Genomic DNA, 21,803 nt, shown 5'->3' with positions numbered 1-21,803 from the left:
ATCTTTCCTATGTATAGTCTCCATCTGGTACTTTTAAATAACACTTGAGCCCTGGCTGGCGTAGCTCAGTGGATTGAGCGCGGGCTGGGAACCAAAGTGTCCCAGGTTCGATTCCCAGTCAGGGTACATGCCTGGGTTGCAGGCCATGACCCCCAGCAACCGCACATTGATGTTTCTCTCTCTCTCTCTCTATATATATCCCTCCCTTCCCTCTCTAAAAAATAAATAAATAAAATCTTTAAAAATAAAAAAAAAGATACTATAGAGGGAATTGCTTTAAAAAAATAACATTTGATTGCTGAGATTTTCTAGCTTTTCATTTGTTTCACGAAAATGCACAACTGCTTGTGGAAGCAATGCTATGATGGTGTTCTAAAATCCAGTTTTGTACTTCAGCAGGTGATCCCTGTTCACACTTAGTGAGCGGGTTCTGGCTACAGTTGCGACAGTTCAGTTTCCAGAGCCCGTGCAGTACAATTCTGCCTCCCGTGTTCCGGCTCCAGGAAGTTCTCGCTCAGTCCTTGTCGCTCCTGCCTACAAGGGCTCAGGGCACTTCGCTGGGCCACGTGGCTTCACTAGGTGGGAGTTGCGTGACGCCAGACATGCGGAAGGCCCAGTTTTTCCCGGCCTGCTCCCTGGCTACGCAGTGCTGGCGGACTTCCTGTCAGATCTCTGCCGGTGCTGCGGGAGTGGGAAGCCTCTACCTGGCCTTCGGCTGCCGGAGGGATGGAAACCCACCTAGGTCTCCTCCCACTGGTAGGAAGAAGGCCGGAAGACAGCAGGCCCAGAGGAGGCGCTGGTGCTGTCGCCTGGTAGGGGCCAGGGAAGGGGCCTCCCTGCCGGCGTGCAGGGATCACACTGCAGTGCTGCCAGGGGGCCAGGCCCGTGCCTGCTGCCGGACGTGGAATGAACACCTGGGGGGCCCGGAGGCCTGGAGGCCCGGGTGAACTCTGCGGACACTGTGTCTGCAGGGGCCTGTGCCCACTGCTGCTGCTGGATATGGGCAGAGCAATGCGTCCATCGCTGCATCTTTTACAGGGCTTTCCCTCTCCTGATCTTCTGGGAAGAAAGTGAAGAATGTTTTCTTTTTTAAAAGATTTTATTTATTTATTTTTAGAGAGAGGAAGGGAAGGAGGGAGAGAAACATCTATGCGTGGTTGCCTCTTGAGCGCCCCCTACTGGGGACCTGACCAGCCACCCAGACACGTGCCCTAGACTGGGAATAGAACCTTTGGATTGCAGGTCAGCACTCAATCCACTGAACCACACCAGCCAGGGCAAGACTTTTTCTCTCTTCCTTTTTTCCCTTTTTTTCCTTTTTCCCCTATGCTTGTTGGTGATTTTGGGTTGTAGGATGATTAAAAAGAAAACCACCAGGAAACTCACCGCACTGCCCTTCCTCGTGTCCTGAGGTCCTTACCTAGTCCACCCCCTCCTTCCCACCTTTCCGGGGCCTTTCGTGATTGTCTAGTGAATTATTTCAGAGCAGTTAGGTCTATTTACTTGAAAGAAACAGGAAAAACTAAATCAATGTCATCTTGTCTTAGTAGGTGGTTTTCTAATGCATAGAATTTTGTACTTTGTGATGTTTGAAATCGTGTGTATTTTCCAATCAACAACTGAATTTTGTTCTGTTTTAAAAATGGGAAGGAAGGAGAAAAAAACCCATCACATGGCCAGTAACTGCCTTTGTTCTACAGCGAGCTGGAAGGGTATCTCACCGCGTGTGTGACCCGCTGTCGCCAGCCTAGCCCGCACGGGCATCTCCAGCAGGCGCAGGATTCCCACTAAGCAGCAAGCGCTCTGCGTGAAGTCTCACTGCCTGGGACGTACATGTGCACCGCCTCAACCTGCACACCTGAATGTCACCTGACGAAAACAGGTGATCTCTGCACAGGCAGAAAAGCTGCCTCCCTCCCAGATGGTGCTTCTTGCCACGACACAGCAGCCAACTGCTAGAGACCAATACCCACACATCCTTACAATTTCAAAAAAAAAAAAAAAAAAAGTCTGAAACAGAGCTCATTAACTGCTTCACAAAACCGTTCCCTTCTGTTGGACCTTCCCATTACTACTGGCTGGGAATCCAAGGTGTGGCTCCCAGCGTCACCTTCAACACGTCTCGCCCCCCTCCCCTCACACCCTCCCCCCTTAGACATCACCCAGTTTTCAAGTCCAGCTGGTTTCACTGCTGTGGCACTTCCCCACCACAACCTTGGTATTTCACCTGCTGCTCCTACCTAAGTCTACAGTCAGGACAGGGCTTTTCCGCCCCCAATCTTCTGACGTCTCATCTGCTGAGAGCAGGCGAGTCTTTGCTGACCGTCAGAGGCAGCCACCACAATGGAGTCATGCTTCAGCATCTTAGGGGGTGCACTGGAAACTGGGGTTCCAAACAACTTCCCAGATTTTCTTCCTCCATTTGTTCCCGCCACACTGCAGATGGCTCTGGCGTGTTTGCCCAGCCCACACCCACCGCCAGCTGAATGAATGAAGTGGGCAGGTCTGAACGGGAAGACTAGTTAGTAAGCCTGTGGTGGCTGGCACACAGCTGTCTGGACCAAACCGAGCCAGCGAGATACACAGCAAGAAAACCTCAGTCCAGCAACCACAAGTCCCTCAGATACACGGTCGCATAAAGCAGGGCAGAGTCCCAACCTGGTCAATCCAATGTCCTGTGCTGGCCAGAGCCACAAAGAAAGCAAAGAAGTAAGAGATGGCAGAGAAAAACCAGTTTCCAGAAGGGGAGAGGACAAAGCACACATTTAGGGAGAAGCAAAAGGACCCGAGGGAGACACCAACGGCTGCAGGCTGGCTATGCCTCCTAAAAGCAAAGTCTCCTGCAGCCTATCAGCAGACAACTTTTTATAAATTTGGGTTCTGCTGAGTGTTTCCGTCCTTTGTAATAAAATAATTCTTTTTCTTTTTACATTTTTAACATCCTCAAAGACATATTTTCATTGCTTTTCATAGAGAGAGAAAAGGAGAGAGGAAGAGAAATAAACATCAATGTGAGAAGAAGCATCAACTGGGTGCTTCCCGTAGGTGCCCCAACCAGTGACCGTACGCACCTGGACCAGGGATCACACATGCCCGGACCTGGGATCACAGGCGCCAGGACCGGGGCGGAACCTGCAACCTAGGCATGTGCCCTGACCGGAAATGGAACCCGCAACCTCTTGGCAATGTGACGATGCTCCAACCAACCGAGCCACACTGGCCAGGGTGAGATGATTCTTCAGAGAGCGCGCCATGAGCACTCTCTCCAGAATTCCTCAATGTTCTCCTAACGTGAGTCGTCTAGGCTTCACCCCTGACTCCCGTCAGCCCCTCTGCCCGGAAGGCCTTCCTCAGCGCCGTCAGGCACCCCGGGTTCTCCAGGCCGCCCTCTCCTGCAAGTTCCCGTGACTCACCACCATCCTCCCGCCAGCACCTCCACCCCGACTAGGTCATAAATCGCTTGAGGATACAGATCATCGCCGGTACCTAGACAACGACTGGCATGTGGCAGGCATGCCGAATGAATGAATCCTTATACGGCTTTATCTCGATAGCATCTAGCAGAGTTAGCATTTATCAAGTTTCAGTGATCAGTGGGGTTTTGTCAGTCATCTAAAATTGTCTCCCATCAGTTTCAACTTCTGTGAGTGTGAACTAGGATGAACCTGTCCTGAAACAACAAAAGTCTTCATGGGTTGCCACCTAGAAGGTATCTGGCACCGAACAGGGCACTTGGGGAACCAATAAAAAGAGGACACCATGCTGCTCACGGGGAGCTTGCGGTTCCACCACAAGCGGAATAAGCTACAGCGCAGGACACCTGCGCTCTTGCCATCTTGGAGCCCTACGGAACAATGGGGACGGAGGAAGCTTCGCTGCCCGTCTCCGTTTAAAAAACAAAACAAAACACAAAACCTGTCAGTCTTCAAAGATCCTGTTCTAACTGCCCCTCCCCTAGAAAATACCACATCTAACAGGGAAAGAGTCAACATTTTTCACTAAAAACGTACTGAGAGCTATTAGAGGAAACGGTCCCCAGGAAAAGAGGCCATTTTTAAACAAATCAAACCCGTGTTTTAAATCCTTACTGACAAGGCTGTGAATGGCGGCCCTTTGTGCTCCAAGCGGCCCGGCGGAGAACGGAGGACGAGCTGTCCCCGACCGCCGACAACAGGCCCATCCACGGTCAGGACAATGGGGGTGGGGGTGGGGAGAGAAGACAGGGCCAGGAAGGAGGACACGGAGGGCAGCTGCAAAGCCCGCCGCGCTTCCCGGTTTACTGAGTGCAAGCCTCTCTCTCTTCCCTCTCCTTTCCCTGTCTCCCCACCAACCCTCCCAACCCGCACACTGAAAGAGAAAACTAGAAGCAAGATTGGGTCATGCACGAGGAACAGGAAAAGAATATTAAATAACCAGCATTAAAAGGCAGTTTTTCAGCTGGAACAAAAGTAAAATGTTCTCAAAAGCAAAACGGGAAACAGAGCTCACACCCAGACGGTGCTACTTAATGAGAGGAGGTCAGAGCCGATAAACCCATTGTGCCTCTCCACAGTGACAGGTTTTCAGCAGGGAAACCGATCAGCTGCCACTGGATGCTACAGGCTCAGGAGCCATCTGATCCAAACGGACAGGGAGCTGAGGGCTGGGAGGGCGGGGGCGGGGTGACATGAGGTCACTGGAAGGGGCTCTATTTCATATGCCCACCGCCCTCCCACCCCGTTCCCCTCCCTCCCAGCCAGCCCACGCCCTCGGTCCGCACTAGCTGTCCTGCCGGCAGACACTGAGGCTGACCCAGCCACGCTCACTTCGTTCCCTTTCACCCCCCCCCCCGCCCCCCACAACCTCCCGGTGCCCCTGAGTTAAGCTTTTCCCAGGCAGTCGCACGATCCAGCAGGGACAGGCCGCCTAATGGCCCTGCTGGTACTCTTCACTGTGGTTCCCTCCGTGCTGCCTGCCTGCTCCCCACGGAGGCGAAATTTAGAAACATACCATCACGTGGGGTCTCTCCACACAGGAACGATGGAGAGCTCGGGGTTGCTGTGACCTCGATTTCTTTCTTCCCTGCCAGAGCCGCCTGTCCTGGCTGGTTCTCACCCCCCTGGCAGACTTGGGAGCGTGAAGAATCCGTGCCGGTTCCACTGACATTTTCTCGTCCCTTTTCCTTGCCGCTGCTCACTTCAGGAATCTGCTCCAGCTTACACTGGAGATACAGCCCGGCAGCTGCCACTTCCTTCTTCCCAGAGCTGCCGCCGCAGCTGCCGTTCAAGTGGGTCAGCTCTTCTCTCTTCCTGGCCGCCGGCTCCTCACAGACGGAAGGAGGGAGCTCTTCGGTGGACAGGACGGGCAGCTGCCCAGGGTTCAGGCTGTAGCCAGCCGCCTGTTCCTCCGCCACCGTCATGGAGCGCCTGACAGCAGGGGCCCCCAGCTTCCTGGGTGTAGGGACCGGCCCCGGGCTCCTGGGGAGAGGCAGCAGGCTGGGGGAAAGCCCTTCCCGGGCGGGGAGTTCAGGGTACTTATCTGCAAGGTTGACAGCTGGGGGAACGGAGAGGTGGGAACACTCAGACAGGGCCCGCCGCATGGCCTTCTTCTGCTGGGGCGCGGGGTCGCACGAAGCCCCCTCCTCCGCGGGACTCGCTTTCTCCAATTCCTTCTCGTGGTCTCGGATGTGAGAGCTGGCATTCGAGTGCTCCTGGGTGACCTCCACCATGGTGACCGGTGGAGTGGCCGTGCGTGAGCGCTCAGGAGCGGGGGCTGGGGGGGCCACAGCCACCGGCAGTGAGGACCCACACTCAAGCTGCCCGGGGTCATGGCTCCCCACCCCAGTCGCCCGGCAGCCAGGAGTGACGCCATTCTCCTCTCCTAGAGTTGCTGCCCGGGAGCCCTGACAGCCTGGAGCCGCTGGGTGAAAGTTGGGATTCCAGACGCTGGTTTCCTGCTCCTCGACAGGGAGGTCAGAGGCCCCAGGGAGACCCAGATCCGGCCGGCTCGTGGTCTCTGTCCCGCTCTGCCCTGCCACCATCCCCGGAACTGCGGCGGCTTTGTTGTCGTCTGGCCCCTCTCTGGGTCCCAGCTGGAGCCGGGCTGTCTTCTGGTGTACCAAGCTGCCCTCCGAGGGACGGCAGGAGTCTGAAATCACATACCTGCTCTCAAGGTGACCCAGGCCTGCCGGATACTCCCTGCCCTGCACGTCGACGCCCAGCTCTTTGTCCAGCTTTCCCTCAAAGAAGCAGAGCTTACTCGGCTCCAGGAAGCTGGCATGTTTCACAAGCCCGTCTTTCAGCTGCCCGTCCACGCTGACATGGAGCCCGATTTCACTCAGTTTGCCCTCCGTCCTCTGCCACTCGAATCCGGCTTGGCTGATGTCTTTCGGGGAGTCCATTCGGCACGCTGCAGGCTGGCCCTGACGGAGCTGGCTGCACGCGGCGGCGCGGGAGCCTGGCTGCCTGTCTGACAGCGACATCGTCTCCTCCACTGCTCTCCCCCTCGCGCGACTGGAGCTCTACCACCGCCTACGACCGCACAGAGCTGGCGGTGACATCACACCACGTCCCCAGTATCCATGACAAAACCCACCTTTCCCCCCATGCTCCTTTCAACCCGCGCGGCTGGGCGCTAAATCAATTTACTCGTGTAAAAGGAAGGAGGAGAAAATGAATGAAAGAGAAAGACAAAGGAAGAAATCCGCTCCTGTCTTTCTGCACGTTCCAGTGCCACTGGGACGCTGAGAATGCAGTTTTGTGTAAACTAGCTCTCAGTTTAGACCAGTAGTTTACAGCGTGGTGTGGTGCCGGGGCGGGTGCCGGGAACAGTAATCGCTCCGGCTTTCACCGATACAGGTCTACGTGTGCCCACACGTGCACTCATCCGGCACTGTGCACACACTTCCACGCTCGCCCACTCAGAAACCTGTTTTAAAAATAAGCGAGATTCACTCGCCATTCCCTGCCATAACCTCAAAGAACAATGATTCCAGAAAATTGTTCAAAATTTCACTTAAAAAATACCCCTAATGTAATATGAAAATTGGAGGCATTCATTTCTCAGAGGAAGAGTGGGTTTGCTGTCATAGCAACTTACCAAATTCACTTGAAAACGGATTTGAACCGAGTCCCCAAAGCCCATCTGCAGCTAGCTCTGCATGGCAGGGGCGGGGGGGGGGGTTAACAAAGGGCTCATTTAAAGACCGAAGCGACCTCGGGGCTTTGAGGACAGGTGTCCAGTTATAAGACACCATGTGACAACCCACCCCTTGCATTTCCACCCCTGCCCCTGCTCCCCCTTGGCTCCGTGGACGAGCCGGGTCTCTGCCTTCTGCACCAGCCTGCTCTTTCCGGCCCGCTGAGCACTCCGTTGCCATGGGAACACACTGGTACGCTCCATCTTCCCCTGACCCCTGGAAGGCAGGGCCTCTGGCAGCCTGTGGGGGGGGGGAGGGGGGGGGCGGGGGGCGGTGTACCCACCCACCACAGCCCACTGCCCCTCTTGTATTCACCAGGATCCTTCGCTGCCCTGGCCTGTGAGCTGACAATAGACTGTACATTCAGGACCGAAGGATCCACAAAAGAAAATTCTCGGGGGCAGGGGGGGGGGAGTTACATGTAAAAGACAGACCATAATCTACCTTGAACAAAGCTGATCTTTGTTGCCTTGCCTGCAAGGCACTATCTTTTACTAAAGTAAACATTGTGAAATATTCTATCAAGAATATATAAGATGACCCACATCAAGACCCATCCTAATTAAAATGCCAAAGGCTAAAGGCAAAGAGAGAATCGTGAAAACAGCAAGATAAAAGCAGTTAGTTACCGATAAGGGAGCTCCCATAAGACAAAGAGCTTCCCAGATAAGAAAAAGCTACAGTCCTTGGCTGGTGTGGCGCAGTGAATTGAGTGCTGGCCTGCAAATATTTATTTCTTTAATTTACCCTTTTTTTAAGATTTTATTTATTTATTTTTAGAGAGGGAAGGGGGGGAGAGAGAGAGAGAGAGAGAGAGAGAGAGAGAGAGAAACATCAATGTGCAGTTGCTGGGGGCCGTGGCCTGCAACCCAGGCATGTGCCCTGACTGAGAATCGAACCTGGGACACTTTGGTTCACAGCCCGCGCTCAATCCACTGAGCTACGCCAGCCAGGGCTTTAATTTAATCTTTATTTTATTTTTCCATTACCATTTCAGAGGCAAAGTTTTAGAAAATATCTTAGAAATCAGGTACGCTTCAACAAACCCGCGCATTCAACTAGTCACTCCCCGCAAACACACACACACACACACACACACAGTGTGCTGACACCTTCTCTCTCTGGTTAGTGGGGAAAACTAGTCTGGCTGGAGCCAGGAGACCAGGCTTTAAGATCTCCGTGCCACTTCCCAGCTCTGATTCTGAGCGACTCACGTAACCGCGCCTAGTCTCAGCTTCTGCATCCCTAGAATGGGGGAGTCTAGTGCCTTCTCCTTGCAAGTTTGCAACACTGTCCCATCTCAATAAAAAGGCCGAAACGCACTCTCAGGGAACCACCGATCTGCCACAATGTGCGGCTCACAGTGCGATTCTAACTCGGCTCCAGAGGCCAGCACACCCAGCAAGCCGCAGCCCTCCCCGCGCCAGGGCGCCGCCCGCCGGCAGCGGCACACCTGAGGAGGACGGCCGTCTGAGTGAGCTGCCACGGTCTGACGGGCAGAGAAGAGCCCAGGCAAGGAACTGGCCAGCCAGACTACCGAGACCCTTCCCACCAGCACCGAAATCCACAACAACAACAAAGCCCCCCCCAAACCAAGGCAATAACTAGAAGTGCAAGTCCCTGCTTCCTTCAAATCGTACACATCGAGGATTCTCTCCGTAAAAAGCAAACGGTAAAATGCGAGTCAGCCACAAGCAGGAGCCAGGAGAATGAAGCTGGCTCATCGCAAAGGGGCCCGTATTTGGGACCAGCGTTCCAGCGTGGTCCGGAGATGCGGTCAGCCTGAGGAAGGGAATGATGCGGTCAGCATCTGGCCGCTGCGCCAAGCGGGGACTTCAGACTCACAGGGCTCAAGAGTTGGGGAAATGGAAGCAGCAACCTGGGGCGTCAATGCCAAGAAATACAAGCCCAGACGAGAAGCCCGGACGAGAGGTGAGTGCCCAAGACACCATATGTCGGCTCAGTGCTCAGGCAGGGAGCACGCAAGCCTGGTGTCACCAGGGGTCTGAGTACGGCGGGAGAACAACAGGTACTATGGGGACACCCACAGAACCCACCCCTTGCGCAGGTGTGAGGTTTCACAGACACAAAAAGCACTTCACAAGGCAGTTACCACACACAGTGGACCCGCTGCTGCGAGATTACAAAAATTTAAATAACAAGAAAATGTCCTTAGGTGTGAAGCAGGTTTTCTGTCTCCAGTAGGGAATCTGATGTGAAATGGTAACGCCTAGGTCCCGGGACTGGGGAGTTGGTGCACCGGAACTCTGATAAACAAGGTGCACAGAACCGACCAACCACAACCACAAGAAACACCGCACAGACCCTAAGTTCACCGACAAATGAACGGACAGGATAACGGTGGCTGTCAAACAGAGAAAATAAAGTCCCCTCCTCCACATCTTTTAGATCCAGGGTCATTCCAGGAAACTGCCACGGCAGGGACCCCGGAGCGTGCGCTGCGGTGCAGACCCATGACGCTGGCGCTCTTCCGGCTCAACCCTCTGCTCTCGCAGAAGAGCAAACGGGATCCAGGGAGGGAAAAGCACAATGGCTTTGGCCAAGCTGAAGTGCTGGGTTAATGGAAAAGCCACAGAGAAGACGCCAGGCTTCCCACGCTGCTGGGCAAAAATTAATCGTGGCTACTGGATGCCTCTCCTTTGTAACGTTTAGTTTTTTGCTCAGTAAAGTAGTATCTCAAGATTTACTTTGCCACTGTAGCTTATCTTTCCATGATCAATTCAAAACTCTCAAATTACTATGTAGCATGCACACGTGTGTATAGATAGATGCGTGTGTGTGTGTTTGTGGGGGGGCAAGAGCAAGTTTGAGCTAAAGGAGAAGAAGAAGTAAAGCATTCAGCGTTTACCTTATACCCTAACCAGGGTTTTGTTCTGTTGTAATTATGCAAAGAATGAGGAAGGTGGGAGTGACTTACTCCTCAGCAGTTTCCTATGACTCGGTTCCATCCTCAGGAGAATTTACATATATGCTAATGTACTTGTACAGTGCCTCAGCCTATGAGCTCCCTTCAGATTGCTTCTGAGTAAGCAGGCCCTTCTGCTTCACTTAGAGAAAGTGCGGATCCGTGGGGTGTTGAACACAATATACCGATGATGTGTTAACGGAACTGTGCCCGTGAAACCTATATAGTTTTATTAACCAATGTCACCCCAATGAAGTCCATAAAATTCAAAAGAAAAGAGAGAGAGAAATAGTACAGATCCAGAGGCTTGTACAGAGGGGAGGGGACAGACTGACTAATTAAAGTTTGATTAGACTGTTACTGTGGCAGCACATCCCAAGGAAGAGACCACATGGAACAGGAAGGAATGAATGGGCCGGGCTCTCTGGAGAGCAGGCCCTTGCCTCTCCCCGCCCCTCCCCAGGGGCACTTTCCTGGCCTTTTCCTCCTGAGCTCCAAGGCTCTTCGCTCGCCTCCGTAACTTGTTTCCTGAACCCGTTTCTTCTACAGCTCACTTCTACCTCTGCGACTTTCTATATAAAATTTCTCTTTAGAAAAGGAAAAAACAGAACGAGTGCGTCTGTTCCTCCCCAAATCGGGTGAGAGCCACCCAGAGGGCAGACGCCGGGGAAACCCCAGCAGGGACTGTGCAGTGGGGTCTGACGGCCCTGCCGGCGCTCCGGCCCATTTCAGAGCCACAGGCACAGCCTCACCCAGGAAGGCGCCCGCGCACACGGGAGGCGGCTGCGGCCAGGACGGCAAACCTCCCCAGCCCCTCCAGCTGGCGGGTGAGGGACTTCCGTGAGTCTGATGGGGCTGCGCATGTCCCCCCGAAAAGCTCTGTGCTTATGAACCATAGGAATCAAATTCTGGACTCAGCCGCCCCTGGAATTCCTTGCGTCTCGGTTTTCCTCCTGCTCATTCACCACTCGCTTCAGTGTCACCTCCTCTGTGAAGTCGCCCAGACCCTGACAAGAGAAAGACTCTAAAATGCTCTGAACTAAATGGCAGACGGAGCCGTTAACCAGTTAAAAGCTATGGACCAACATACACACTACCGCTCACGTTCCACGCGTGTTGGAACGCTCAGCCCACCTCCCGCTGTTAACTGGCCCGGTGCCACCGCATCCTGCGTGTGCACGCACTGTCAGGGCCGTTGCCTGGGACCAGTCCACAGTGGTAGACACGTCTTCCTCCAAGACCGTGCACTGTCACGGAACTACCCCCCTGCACCTCTTCCCGCCCCCTTATCTATGGCCAAGAAGAACTGTTCAAAACAACTTAACCACCCTCTCCTCCAAAGCACAATACAGAAAAGCGCCTGTCCGCCCCACGACTACAGGCGTGTTGCCCGGCCCTGCTGCTGGTGGCCTGGACTTCAGGCCCCGGGGCCGGGTCCTTTTCTGGCTAGCGTCTGCCTCCATAAACCCCTTCTCCCGGAAGAGCTCTCCACCCTGGAAGGGCTTACCAACCCCACCCGCACGGTGATCCCTTCATGCTCTCACAGCACTACCCTTGCTCTGCCCTTTTCTGGGTCCCGAAACCACACACAACCTCGTTTCTGCGTCTTTCCCGGAAGCACCGGAAAGGCGGCAGTAAGACGGGCCCGTCCCTGCCACAAGGGGTCTGGCACAGTGCGTGACACTCACTAAGCGGGCTCTCCCAAGGCTCTGCTCGTGGCGGGATGGAGGAATCCCTTGGGGGCTGAGTCTGGGTGTGGGCCTGACCGCTCCCCTCACTGAGCTTGTCCAGGCAGGTGCTGGCCTGAAATGTCCCTCGGGCTAAGGATGTGTAAGGTACGTTCTGAGGAACAGGCCTGGATTCCCCGGCACCTGGTCCTGCCCGAAGGTGGTTTCTAAGCCTCTTTCATCAGACCTTACAGGACGCGCCAGGCCCTCTGGGGCGCTGGCTCAGCCTGCAGGGCGGACTTCAGCAGATGCACCTGCACAAGTTCCTGGTTTTGTCTTGCGCTGTGGGCTAGTCCTTGGTTTCGTTATGCTCCACAACTGGGAGCTCTGCGTTCTCTCTTATCAGTTACCGAGGCAACAAAGCTACGTTCCAGACTGATCAAATTTCCCTACTACTGTCACCAGGAAAACTGTCTGATGAGTTACCTTACAATGACAGTCAATAACTCTAGCGATTACAAAATGATTGATGACATTGTACTAACAACAGCAGAAGGTTGTGAAGTTGCTACCTAGTTGCTTATCTGAAAGTAAACGGTGTTTGTGTTTATACATTCAAACATATATGCAAAAAAATACTTCAAAACTATGTTCTAACTAGATTCCGGAAACATTTCTTAGAACAATAGAATCAAGTAAGTCATGATTCTCCCTGATTAACTTTAAAAGGTTGGGACACAAACAGAAAGAAAAAATTAAAGCTAGGAGCCTGATTTATGTGATCCTCGCCCAAGGCAATTCACATACTGCGGGGACCTACAAAAATGGAAGCCGCACCGCTGGCCCGGCCCGCGCCACAAACCTGAGACAAGTGACTTAAGGAAAACACCATCTCATCAAGGAAGCCTAACACACCCCCATCGCCCCCGCCCCCCACCTCAGCTTCTGCTAGCTCACCTTACCCTGGGAAGCAAGAACTCCTGCTCGCCTTCTAAGGAAGGAGATATAAGTACCTTTTCAGTGCCCCACATCAGAAGCTGTTGGTCCTTGGTTTTCCGAATCCTCCAATGCTACTGTCGGCCAGAGGGTACAAGTGAGGGGGGAGGGAACATGAGAACCTCTTTTTAAAGCAGAATAACCCATATCTGCCGCACTCGTTTCAGAGAATATTTAGACGCTCTTATTGAAATAAGGTGAATAGGAGCACAGGACTGTTGGGGGTGAGAAAATTTAAGACAGTGCTGAGCATTAACAAGTTTCTTTTTAGTTGGGTGACATACAGAACTGGCAGTAAATTTCATTAATATGCACACAGCCAGCAAGACGAAAGCAGCCCGAGAGTGGAGTTTGCGTGGGAAGGAAGTGGTAAGGGAGGCACTTCACAAATGGCACTGCTGTTGGGAAAAGACATTACCAAATGGGCACTTCTCCAGTTGTAAAATCGTAGCAAGTTCTAAAATTACCAATCGTTTTTTCATCTGCTATACATATTTTATTTATGTACAAGGGCCTTGAAACTGTTAAGGTTTGGGCTTTATAAATCACTTCGAGTTTCACACCCAGAGAATTTCTCACTACAAACTCACACTCCCAGCTGCTGGAAGACAGTTGATGGGCTCAGGCAAACTACAGAAGAAGAAATGCAGCCAGAAAAAAAGGAGACCAGGCTGTCACTACTGTACAAGGAAGGGCTTATCCGCGGGGATCCATAGCTGTCCCCCTCAGAGCACGGCGTGACAGGCACACCGCCACTCTCGGCCCCCTCGGCTCCCAGGGAGCAACAGCACGCACCAGACATCACCCCTTCACACTTCACAAAACACACACACCCGTGAGAAATCCTCTTCTGGCACGCTGAGCTCAGAGTTTCCAAAGCAGCTCAGTACCCCCTGCTCAGGGCAACGTGGATAGTAAGTGAAGAAACCTTCTGCTGACATCTCCCCAACTTAAGAGTGACATGAATAAATAAGAGAAGAAACGTTAAGCAGGAAGAGCCTTTAGCCCAGTTTTCACTTTCCCTGCTTCCAAAGCAAAAGGTGATTCATTCATAATTCAGACACTGTCACCAGGCACCACATACACGCAGCGCTCTGTGCTGGGCACGGAGAAGACCGCGTGAATAAACCACACACGTCTCTGCCTGGAGTAGAAGATGTTAGAGTCAAAGGGCCTAGATCCTAATCCCCAAGTAGCTTCTGATTCCCAGTTTATGTCCTCATGCTGTGTCTCCATTTCCCCAACTAGAAAAGTATCGTGGTTCGTGCTTAGATATTAAATAAAAAAATAAAATTACTGCCCTGGCTGGTGTAGCTCAGTGGATTGAAGTGGATTGAGTGTGGGCTGCGAACCAAAGTGTCGCAGGTTCGATTCCCAGTCAGGGTACATGCCTGGGTTGCAGGCCATGACCCCCAGCAACCCCATATTGATGTTTCTCTCTCTCTCTCTTTCTCCCTCCTTTTCCTCTCTAAAAAATAAAATAAAATAAACTCTTTAAAAAAGAGTTTAAGAAAAACGGAAAAAGGAAAGAAAAAAGGAAAAAAGAAAAAAGGAAAAAGAAAAAGAAAAGAAAAAAGAAAAAAGGAAATTATAAAATAAATAAATAAAATTACTAATTGCCAACTTTCATCTTTTTCTCACTTGTAAATGGACAGTCCCTCATAATACTGTAGTGTGTGTGTGTGTGTGTGTGTGTGTGTGTGAGACTATTACCTACCTAGCTATAGACACCTAGGCATATAATCTTCAAGAAATAGATGGGAGTTGATAGTATTTTTATTAATACTACTAAAATCTTTCCTGCCTGAACGCTGAAAACCGTGGCCGACGCCACCAGACCACAGGGCAAACGACAACCATCTCTGTGAGAACCACCGGCAGCCCGGGGACAGGGCAGTCGGGGTGAATGGTGTGAAGTGAGGAACACAGGAGAAGTTTAGCGAGGCCAGGTCTGGAACCGGCCCGGGCGCAACATCAGACTCCGCGTGAACCCATGGTGTGTGGGTGCAAGGGGTCGCCCTGCCCGGCCTCCCACCCCAAATGCAGGTACTCTCCAGCCCGCCCGGTCCCCTGCCTCAGAGCCCCAGGCCTGCCCGAGCTCTGCTCCGCGCATCCCCTGCCCCCTGGGCGTCTTGGAATGAGCCCTTCTAGAAATACTCAAGACCTGTCTACAGAAAACATCGAAATACCAGTGAGGGACGAGGACACATAAACCTGGACATGTGACATTATCGAACACGCCACATTATTATGCTGGTGGATAGAAAACTCAACACAGAAGACACCACCTCTCCCTAGGGTCATCTACACATTTAATGTGGTTTCAAAAACAGACTGACCGGATTTTTCCCCTTCAGAATTGTAAATACCAATCCTCAACGTTATGTGGAATAATAAACAAGAATAACCAGGAAAACTCTGAAAAAGAGTAAGAGGGTTATAAGCCCTAGCCGATATTAAAAATTAAAGAGAAAATACTTTTATAAACAGCAGAGATGCCTTTTATAAACTCGGTAATAGACAAGGAAGTCGTTAATAAGTAAAACACAAAATCTAGGCCAGGAAATAATCTTTCACCAATGGCGTCAGCCCACGAAACAGAGAGAAAAGCCGCCCTGGTGGAGGAAGAGCGGGGGCACGGTGCTGACCGGCCGGCGCTGGCGGAGGGGAAGGGCTCCGTGGGCTCTGCGGGGGACCACGCGGCAACGCCGATCAAAACCACGAATGCATATATATGCCTCGGACTCGAGCGCCCCCACAGCCCTTTATTATACTCGCTCGATTACAGCCTCCTGTACATACGAGTCTAGTTTATGCACCTTGTTTCTACATGAGAAAAATGGGAAAACTCCCAGATGCCCATCCACAAAGAAGTGGTGAAAGACTCTAGGGTATATCCTGACAGGGACACACCATACAGCTATTTTAAAAAATGGTCTGTTGCCCTGCGCTGACTTGAAGAGAGCTCTCCAGTAAGTTTACAAAGCAAGGCACACGGCAGTGTGTGTGGCATGTCTCCTTTATACAAAGTCGGGAACTGTCCGTGGCCTTGCTTCCTTCTGCATTAAACGGTCTGGAAGGATGTCTAAGAGGCTGTGAGCTCTGGTTGTCTGTGGGGAGGAAAACAGCACCTGCCTCGTTTCCTCCAGAATCGGAACAAATCCTTTCTACATTTCTTGGGAGATACTGAGCAAAAAGAGATGGCTGCACTTCAGAAAGCCGACACGCTGCCCTCGTATCACTGCTGAGACGAGAGAACCAATCTGTAAACCAAAGCTACAGAGGCGGACAGAACACCGGAGATCTTAACGGAAGCTGGAACGCCCCCTACCCCGGACTTGGTTTTCTGCCTTGGCAACAAGGTAGCTGGTAGAAGGAACGTGAAAACAGAAAAGATGAAAGTACCGCATGCAAATAACAACCTTCAGCATTCTCCATCCACACAGCGGCTGTTCCTCACCGAGCACAAACCCATGCACAGCACAGGCTGTACCCGAAGCAGCAAGTCCCGCCGTGCAGCACGCCGCCCCGCCCCACGCCAGGCCCCGCCCACCCCCACAGCCTAGCTGGCTGCCGAGGCCAGCTGGCGTTATTGTTTTGTTTTGTTCTTCATTTCTGAGTTAGTAGACATACCATGCAAGCTGGGAAACAACGATTAAGAAGTAGTATCATTTGTAGGCTGTGAAAAACCTCAAAGGCCAGGAACCATTTTTTAAAGGTTAGGCCCAGGAAAGGGATGATTATTTTTTAAGAAACAAAAAGGCTAGCATTTCTAAATCTTTAAGGAATCGCCTTTCTTAATCTCCTTCTAACTACTCAATTGATTAGAGCCCCAAAATGGCAAAATTACGAGGAGTCCCAGACGGGCACGTTCCATAGACGTGCCCGTGCACAGAAACTAGGGTACAGGCTGTGCCCCAGCTCTGCCCCGCAGGCAACCGTGGGCCAGCGGCTGTGAGCAACAAACTGGGTGGTGTGGCTTCATCACTGGGGGACACTCGCCACCACGAGAAACACGAGTGAAGCCCGTGACTACCGTGCCAGCCAGCATTTTCATTTAGTCTGAAAACTATGTCGATATTTGCTGCCACCAGCACAAGATACATATACGGGGGTGGGGCATGTAAGCTTACAGTTAATACAATACAGTAACACAACAATTAATAATAATACAATAATAAACTCTGTTTCGTATACTCACAACTGTAAACCTACTTCTCCCCACCCCTGTATAATACTAACAAATAAAATCCACCCCCCCCCACAGCTGGATGTGAATGCTTTCTCTTCCTTACACGGAACAGTGATTAAAATGTGGCTGTAGACTTTACACATACAAGGCACACTTTTTGTTTTTTAAATTAAGGACAGGGGCTGGTGATAGGCCTTCTGCTCAACAATTCACTGTTTGAAATTCACCTCACCGAAGACCCAGGCTCCCTGCTGGGCAGGAAGGCGTGCAGCCAGGTCACCGGCGCCCTCGAGCTGGACACACGACATGCCTCGGCTGCAGAAAACATGTGAGTAGCAGTTACACGTTCTTCATGCCAACACATCGCCGACTAACAAAGATGATTAGAGCCTGGAGGGGACCAAAGCGCGAGCTCTCCACCTCCCCAACTCGGACTCAAAGCCACAAGCACACGCGCGCCCAAGGCAGGCTCCTACCGCCGGACTTGGCTGGCCTGGCCCTCTCTCGGTCCTGCGCCGCGGACTTGGGCAGAGGCGGAGGAAGTCCCCGGGACTTGGTGGGCCTCATGTAGCCTTTCATCGGCTCCGCCGCTCTTTTTTCTGCCTTCTTCCCTTCTTCCAGGGCCTTTGGTTCAGGTTTCTCTGTCATTTGCTCAGGTGCCTCCAAGATCTTACCGTCGGGTCCCGGGGGCTGAAGACCCCTGGAAGCAGTCACTACCAAGTCATCTACCACCTTCGAGGGGGTCGCTCCCGCTGGGCCCTCTGAGGACCCTGCCTGGAGTTGGGGTGCTGGCGAGGAAACATCTTCTCCTTCTGGGGCTTTAGAGGCCGGGCTAACTCCTTCCAATTTATCCTTTTCACTTTTTGGAGGCGCAAGAGTCCTACCCACCGCCGTACCCAGACCAGCTGGGCCCCTAGACTCTCCGCCGTCGGCACGTTGGTCCTCGCACACACGGGGCTTTTGAGGTTTGCCTCCCAGTGCGCCGGGAACACCCGCTGAAGCGGAACCCGCCTCGGACTCCTTCTTTCTGTTGACCGGGTGTGCTGGGAAGTCACTCCCGTCTGCGCACACTGCCAGGCCTCCGAGCTCACCCGGCAGGCTCTGGTCTCGGGCGGGCGCTCCAGAAGGGCGCTCCTTTGCTGCTTCTGTGCTTCTCTCTACAGCACGCTCAGCTGCACCGCTGGGCACGGACGCAGACTCTCCGGCCACAGGCCCTCCGTCTGCCCCTGCTTTATTTCTCATGGGGTCAGCAAGCTCACCTCTGCTCTTTACATGGTTATCTCCAGGACTCTTCACTGTTTCTGGGGCCGCTGTACAAGCCAGGGCACCTCCCCCTGCGCTTGCAAAGGGCACAGCAGAGGAGGGAGCCTTGGATCTCCCTTGATCTGGGACTCCATCTTTGCTGCAATTACCGACCACTGATAATTTGGAAATCTGGGCCAGAGCTGTCTCTTGCCTACTTTCTGCCAAGGCGTCTGGGAAGGAATCACCTCCCTTTACTAATTGAGGAGTGGGCGTAGGCAGCTTTTCACAGGCTGCCGAATCCAGCGCCTTTAGAGGGGTTGGCTGCATAGTCATCACCTCTGGTGGTGCTCTGGGGCAGGCAAATGTAATGTTTCTATTTTCATCCACATAGCCCATTCCTTCTGCTCTGAGGTCCCCCATGGCTTCCACGGGAACATGTCTTTCTGTCGCATCTGCCTTATTCTCCAAAGTGTGCTTCTCAGGAAAACTATTTTTAGCCTTTTTACTTTTCCCATCATTACTCCTCTTAGTGGGTCTGTCAGCCACCGCAGCGTGCCCCACGGCTGCATCTGTCTCCCGCTCCCCCGGCAGCACTGACGGAACAGGTCCGGCCCCCGGGGCTTGGTCTTGGCGGCTCCCGTCTGCCACCTTGGTAGCCACTTCACTGACAGCAGGATCCCTGACTGTGTCTGTCTTGTTCCCACCAGCAGCCCCAAGCTCAAAAGAATTAACCTCAACATTTCTACCCTTTCGGTCCGTCACCCCCACGGTGGGGGCCTTCGAAGTCTGGGAGCACAAAGGCTCGTGACTCAGGGGGAAAGCGAGCCCTAAATCCCTGTTTGGGTGGGGAGTGCCCCCGGCACCTCCGTCCTTCCCTGCAAAAGGCGGGCTGAGGACTCCCTCTTTGCTCTCCACCCCAGCAGGCTGTGTGGAATAATTATTTTTAAACTTTTTGTTTTTGCCTTCACTGCTTCTTTTTTTAGGCTTTTCAGAACTCCAGGGAGCTGCCTCATGATCCACCCAAGGACACTTTCCTTCCTTGCCCTGGCTGCTGACACCCACATCTATGGCCACGGCTCCTCTTTCTGTTGTGGCACCGGAAGTCTGAGTCACGCCTGACCCAGTTCCCAGAGGAATCAGTGCCTGCAGGGTGCTCGCCACACTGGGACCAGCTGTCTCCTTAGGCGCCCGCACGGCCCCTGCCTCGGGGAGGTCAGCTGCGACCTCCGGCTGCCTGGAAGGGCCCAGCCCCAGCCCCGCACTCGGAGCCCCGGCAGTCAGTCTTTCGGGTTTAGGGGCTGGCTCGCCGGGGGCCAGGACGGCTGTGCCGTCCCCGGGGCTGTCTGGAAGGACCGGCAGCTCAGCTCTTGCTCTCACCTTCCCGGAACTAGCTCTCACTTTCCCAGAACTTCCCTTTCCCTTCCTGCTTTTGCCATCACCTGCCGTTTTCTTAAATGGTTCACTCCCTGGCTCAGGAGCCTGAACCTTGTCCTGTGGCTGCTCAGAAGCTAAGATGCTCATCTCTCGTCTTTGCTTGGGAGAGGCTTCCTTGCCGAGTTCTTGAACGTCTTTCGCTCCCTCAGAGAACTCTTTGTGCTTGTCGACCTGCAGCTTAGCCATCTCCCTTCCACCATTCCCTTCTTTCAGACTACTGTCTAATGGGTGACTGGCTGTCAAAGTGGGTATCAAGTTAGGCAGTTCCTTGGCTGCTGTGGGTTTTAGAAATCTCCCCATAGCCTCTTGGTCCAAGACAGGGAAGCAACCCTCTTGGGGTCTGATCTCCAAAGGAGTTTCTACTTTGTGTGCAGAAACTTCTGTCTGGGGCCCTTGCAGTTTCACAGAGCCTACTGCCTGGCCTTTATCCCCGGGAGCCTCCAGGTGGGGAGCAGTCTGTGGTTTGCATGCACCTGGCGGCAGAGATTTCGTGTCTTGGCTGTGTGGCCCTGACCTGTGACCTTTGACCTCTGCCTCTACACTCAGCAGAGAATCTACTGTGGCTTTCGGGGGTTCTTTCAAAGGACACAAAGGAACACCAGGGCCTTCTGAGACAGGGTTCTCGGCTGCCAGCCTGGCTGTTCTGGAGTCAGCTTCACACCCCCTTTTCAGGGTCCCTCTGGGTGCTGGTCCACACTCTGCGCCCGCAGCGGCGGACTGGCCGGGGACAACACCCGGTTTCTGGGAGTCGGCCGCCCAGGGATGGCCTGTGGGCTCCTTCGCATTCTCGTCGCCCCAAGGCCCCCCGGACCGGGCTGGAGAGTATCTCTTCTGCTTTGGTTTCTTCTTTTTCTTCTTCATCATCATTGCTGTGCTTTCTACATCCCAGGCCTCCCTGCCCAGATCCCTCTGGGGTTCAAGGAAGTCAACGTGAAAAGGTCTCCTTGGGTTCCCAGGCTCGCCACAGGAAGAGGAGCCGGAGACCCAGCCCGACTCCAGCACAGAGCAGGGGCCCAGAGCCGGGTCGAGAGTCTTCCGTGAAGAGCCTCCCAGCAGCTCGGGAGGGCCCCTGGCGGGCCGGGGCCGGGCGGCCCTGCGCTCACCGGGCCTGCACACTTGTTTGGCTTGTGCGGGGAGGGTACCTGCAATACAGGGAGGTGGCCAAGATTCCACAAAGAAAACTTTTTGTTATTGTTTCTTTAAAAAAGTCTGTTTAGTGACTCAATGTAAGTAGTCTATTTTCACCACCCAACATACTAATTCATTTAGAAAAAGTTTTTTTCTGAAACATTTCTCACCCTTAACTGGGATTAGCAAACATTTAACAAAGGTCATCATCTCAAGTAAAGATTTTTTTTCAAACGTATTTACAAAATATTTAAAACCGAAGGAAAAAAACAGAGATTTTCTAACCACTATAATAAGCACTTACTGCCTACAAATCTCAACTGATACTTATTTACATGTCAATTATTTTTACTAGGTACATGATTCTCAATTCTGCAATAAAATGGTAAGCTCCTGTCTGTTTTTGGTGACATTTATTTATTAATTGAATGAAATATGTATGATCTTGGGCAGTTTATAATTCTACAAGTCTGTCACCAATATTATACTACTTAATTATCAAACTAACTAGATCAATTCTGGGAAATAGACCAGAAGGCCAGGCTTATGCTACTACTTAAAAAAAAAAAAAAAAAAAAAAGAGGAGGAGAAAAGGAAAAGGAAAAAGATACTGAATCAGTCTTTTGGTTAGAGAAACATTTTCATCATTCCAGAACCCGAGCATCCCACTTTAAAAGACAATGTGCTAGATTTAAATGTCCTGTTCCTACATGTACTTCCCCAGAGACAGAGAAATCCGTGTGATGCCAAGGAGGATAATGAACTCAAACACCGGGGACAAACACCCCCGGAAAAGTTTCAGGGAGTCAGCTGGTCCCGCCTCCTGTCTCCAAGTCCAGGCTGTGCGGCCCCGGGATCCCGGAAAGAGCCCACGAAGAGCAGGCCTAGGGCAGCGCTCGCCAAGTCCGACCCAATGAGACGACTTTGGGGACTATTAAAATACTTAAACAGCATCTTTTGTTTTTGCCATTACCCCTCCAAAGTCCTCCAAAACCCACCCTTCATTTAATACCTCAGGTCAATTACCGCTTCTCTCGA

The 21,803-nt window shown here is 52.5% G+C and overlaps 1 protein-coding gene across 24 annotated transcripts in view; it reads right to left on the bottom strand.

Moving 5' to 3' along the window:
* The window catches only part of MAP4 (microtubule associated protein 4), a 134,801-nt gene that overhangs the window by 22,911 nt on the left and 90,087 nt on the right, over positions 1–21,803 (bottom strand). For 12 of the 24 annotated variants that reach the window (XM_036030401.1, XM_036030397.1, XM_036030402.1 and 9 more), the window contains one exon: positions 17,435–20,779. The exons of the other annotated variants lie outside the window; for them this stretch is intronic. In XM_036030401.1, coding sequence (XP_035886294.1) covers positions 17,435–20,779 — 3,345 coding nt within the window. The remainder of the gene's footprint in view (positions 1–17,434; positions 20,780–21,803) is intronic. 24 annotated transcript variants of the gene reach the window in all.

The sequence above is a fragment of the Phyllostomus discolor genome, chromosome 7, assembly GCF_004126475.2.
Source record: "Phyllostomus discolor isolate MPI-MPIP mPhyDis1 chromosome 7, mPhyDis1.pri.v3, whole genome shotgun sequence".
Taxonomy (NCBI): Eukaryota; Metazoa; Chordata; class Mammalia; order Chiroptera; family Phyllostomidae; genus Phyllostomus; species Phyllostomus discolor.
This window is presented reverse-complemented; position numbering and strand designations above follow the sequence as displayed.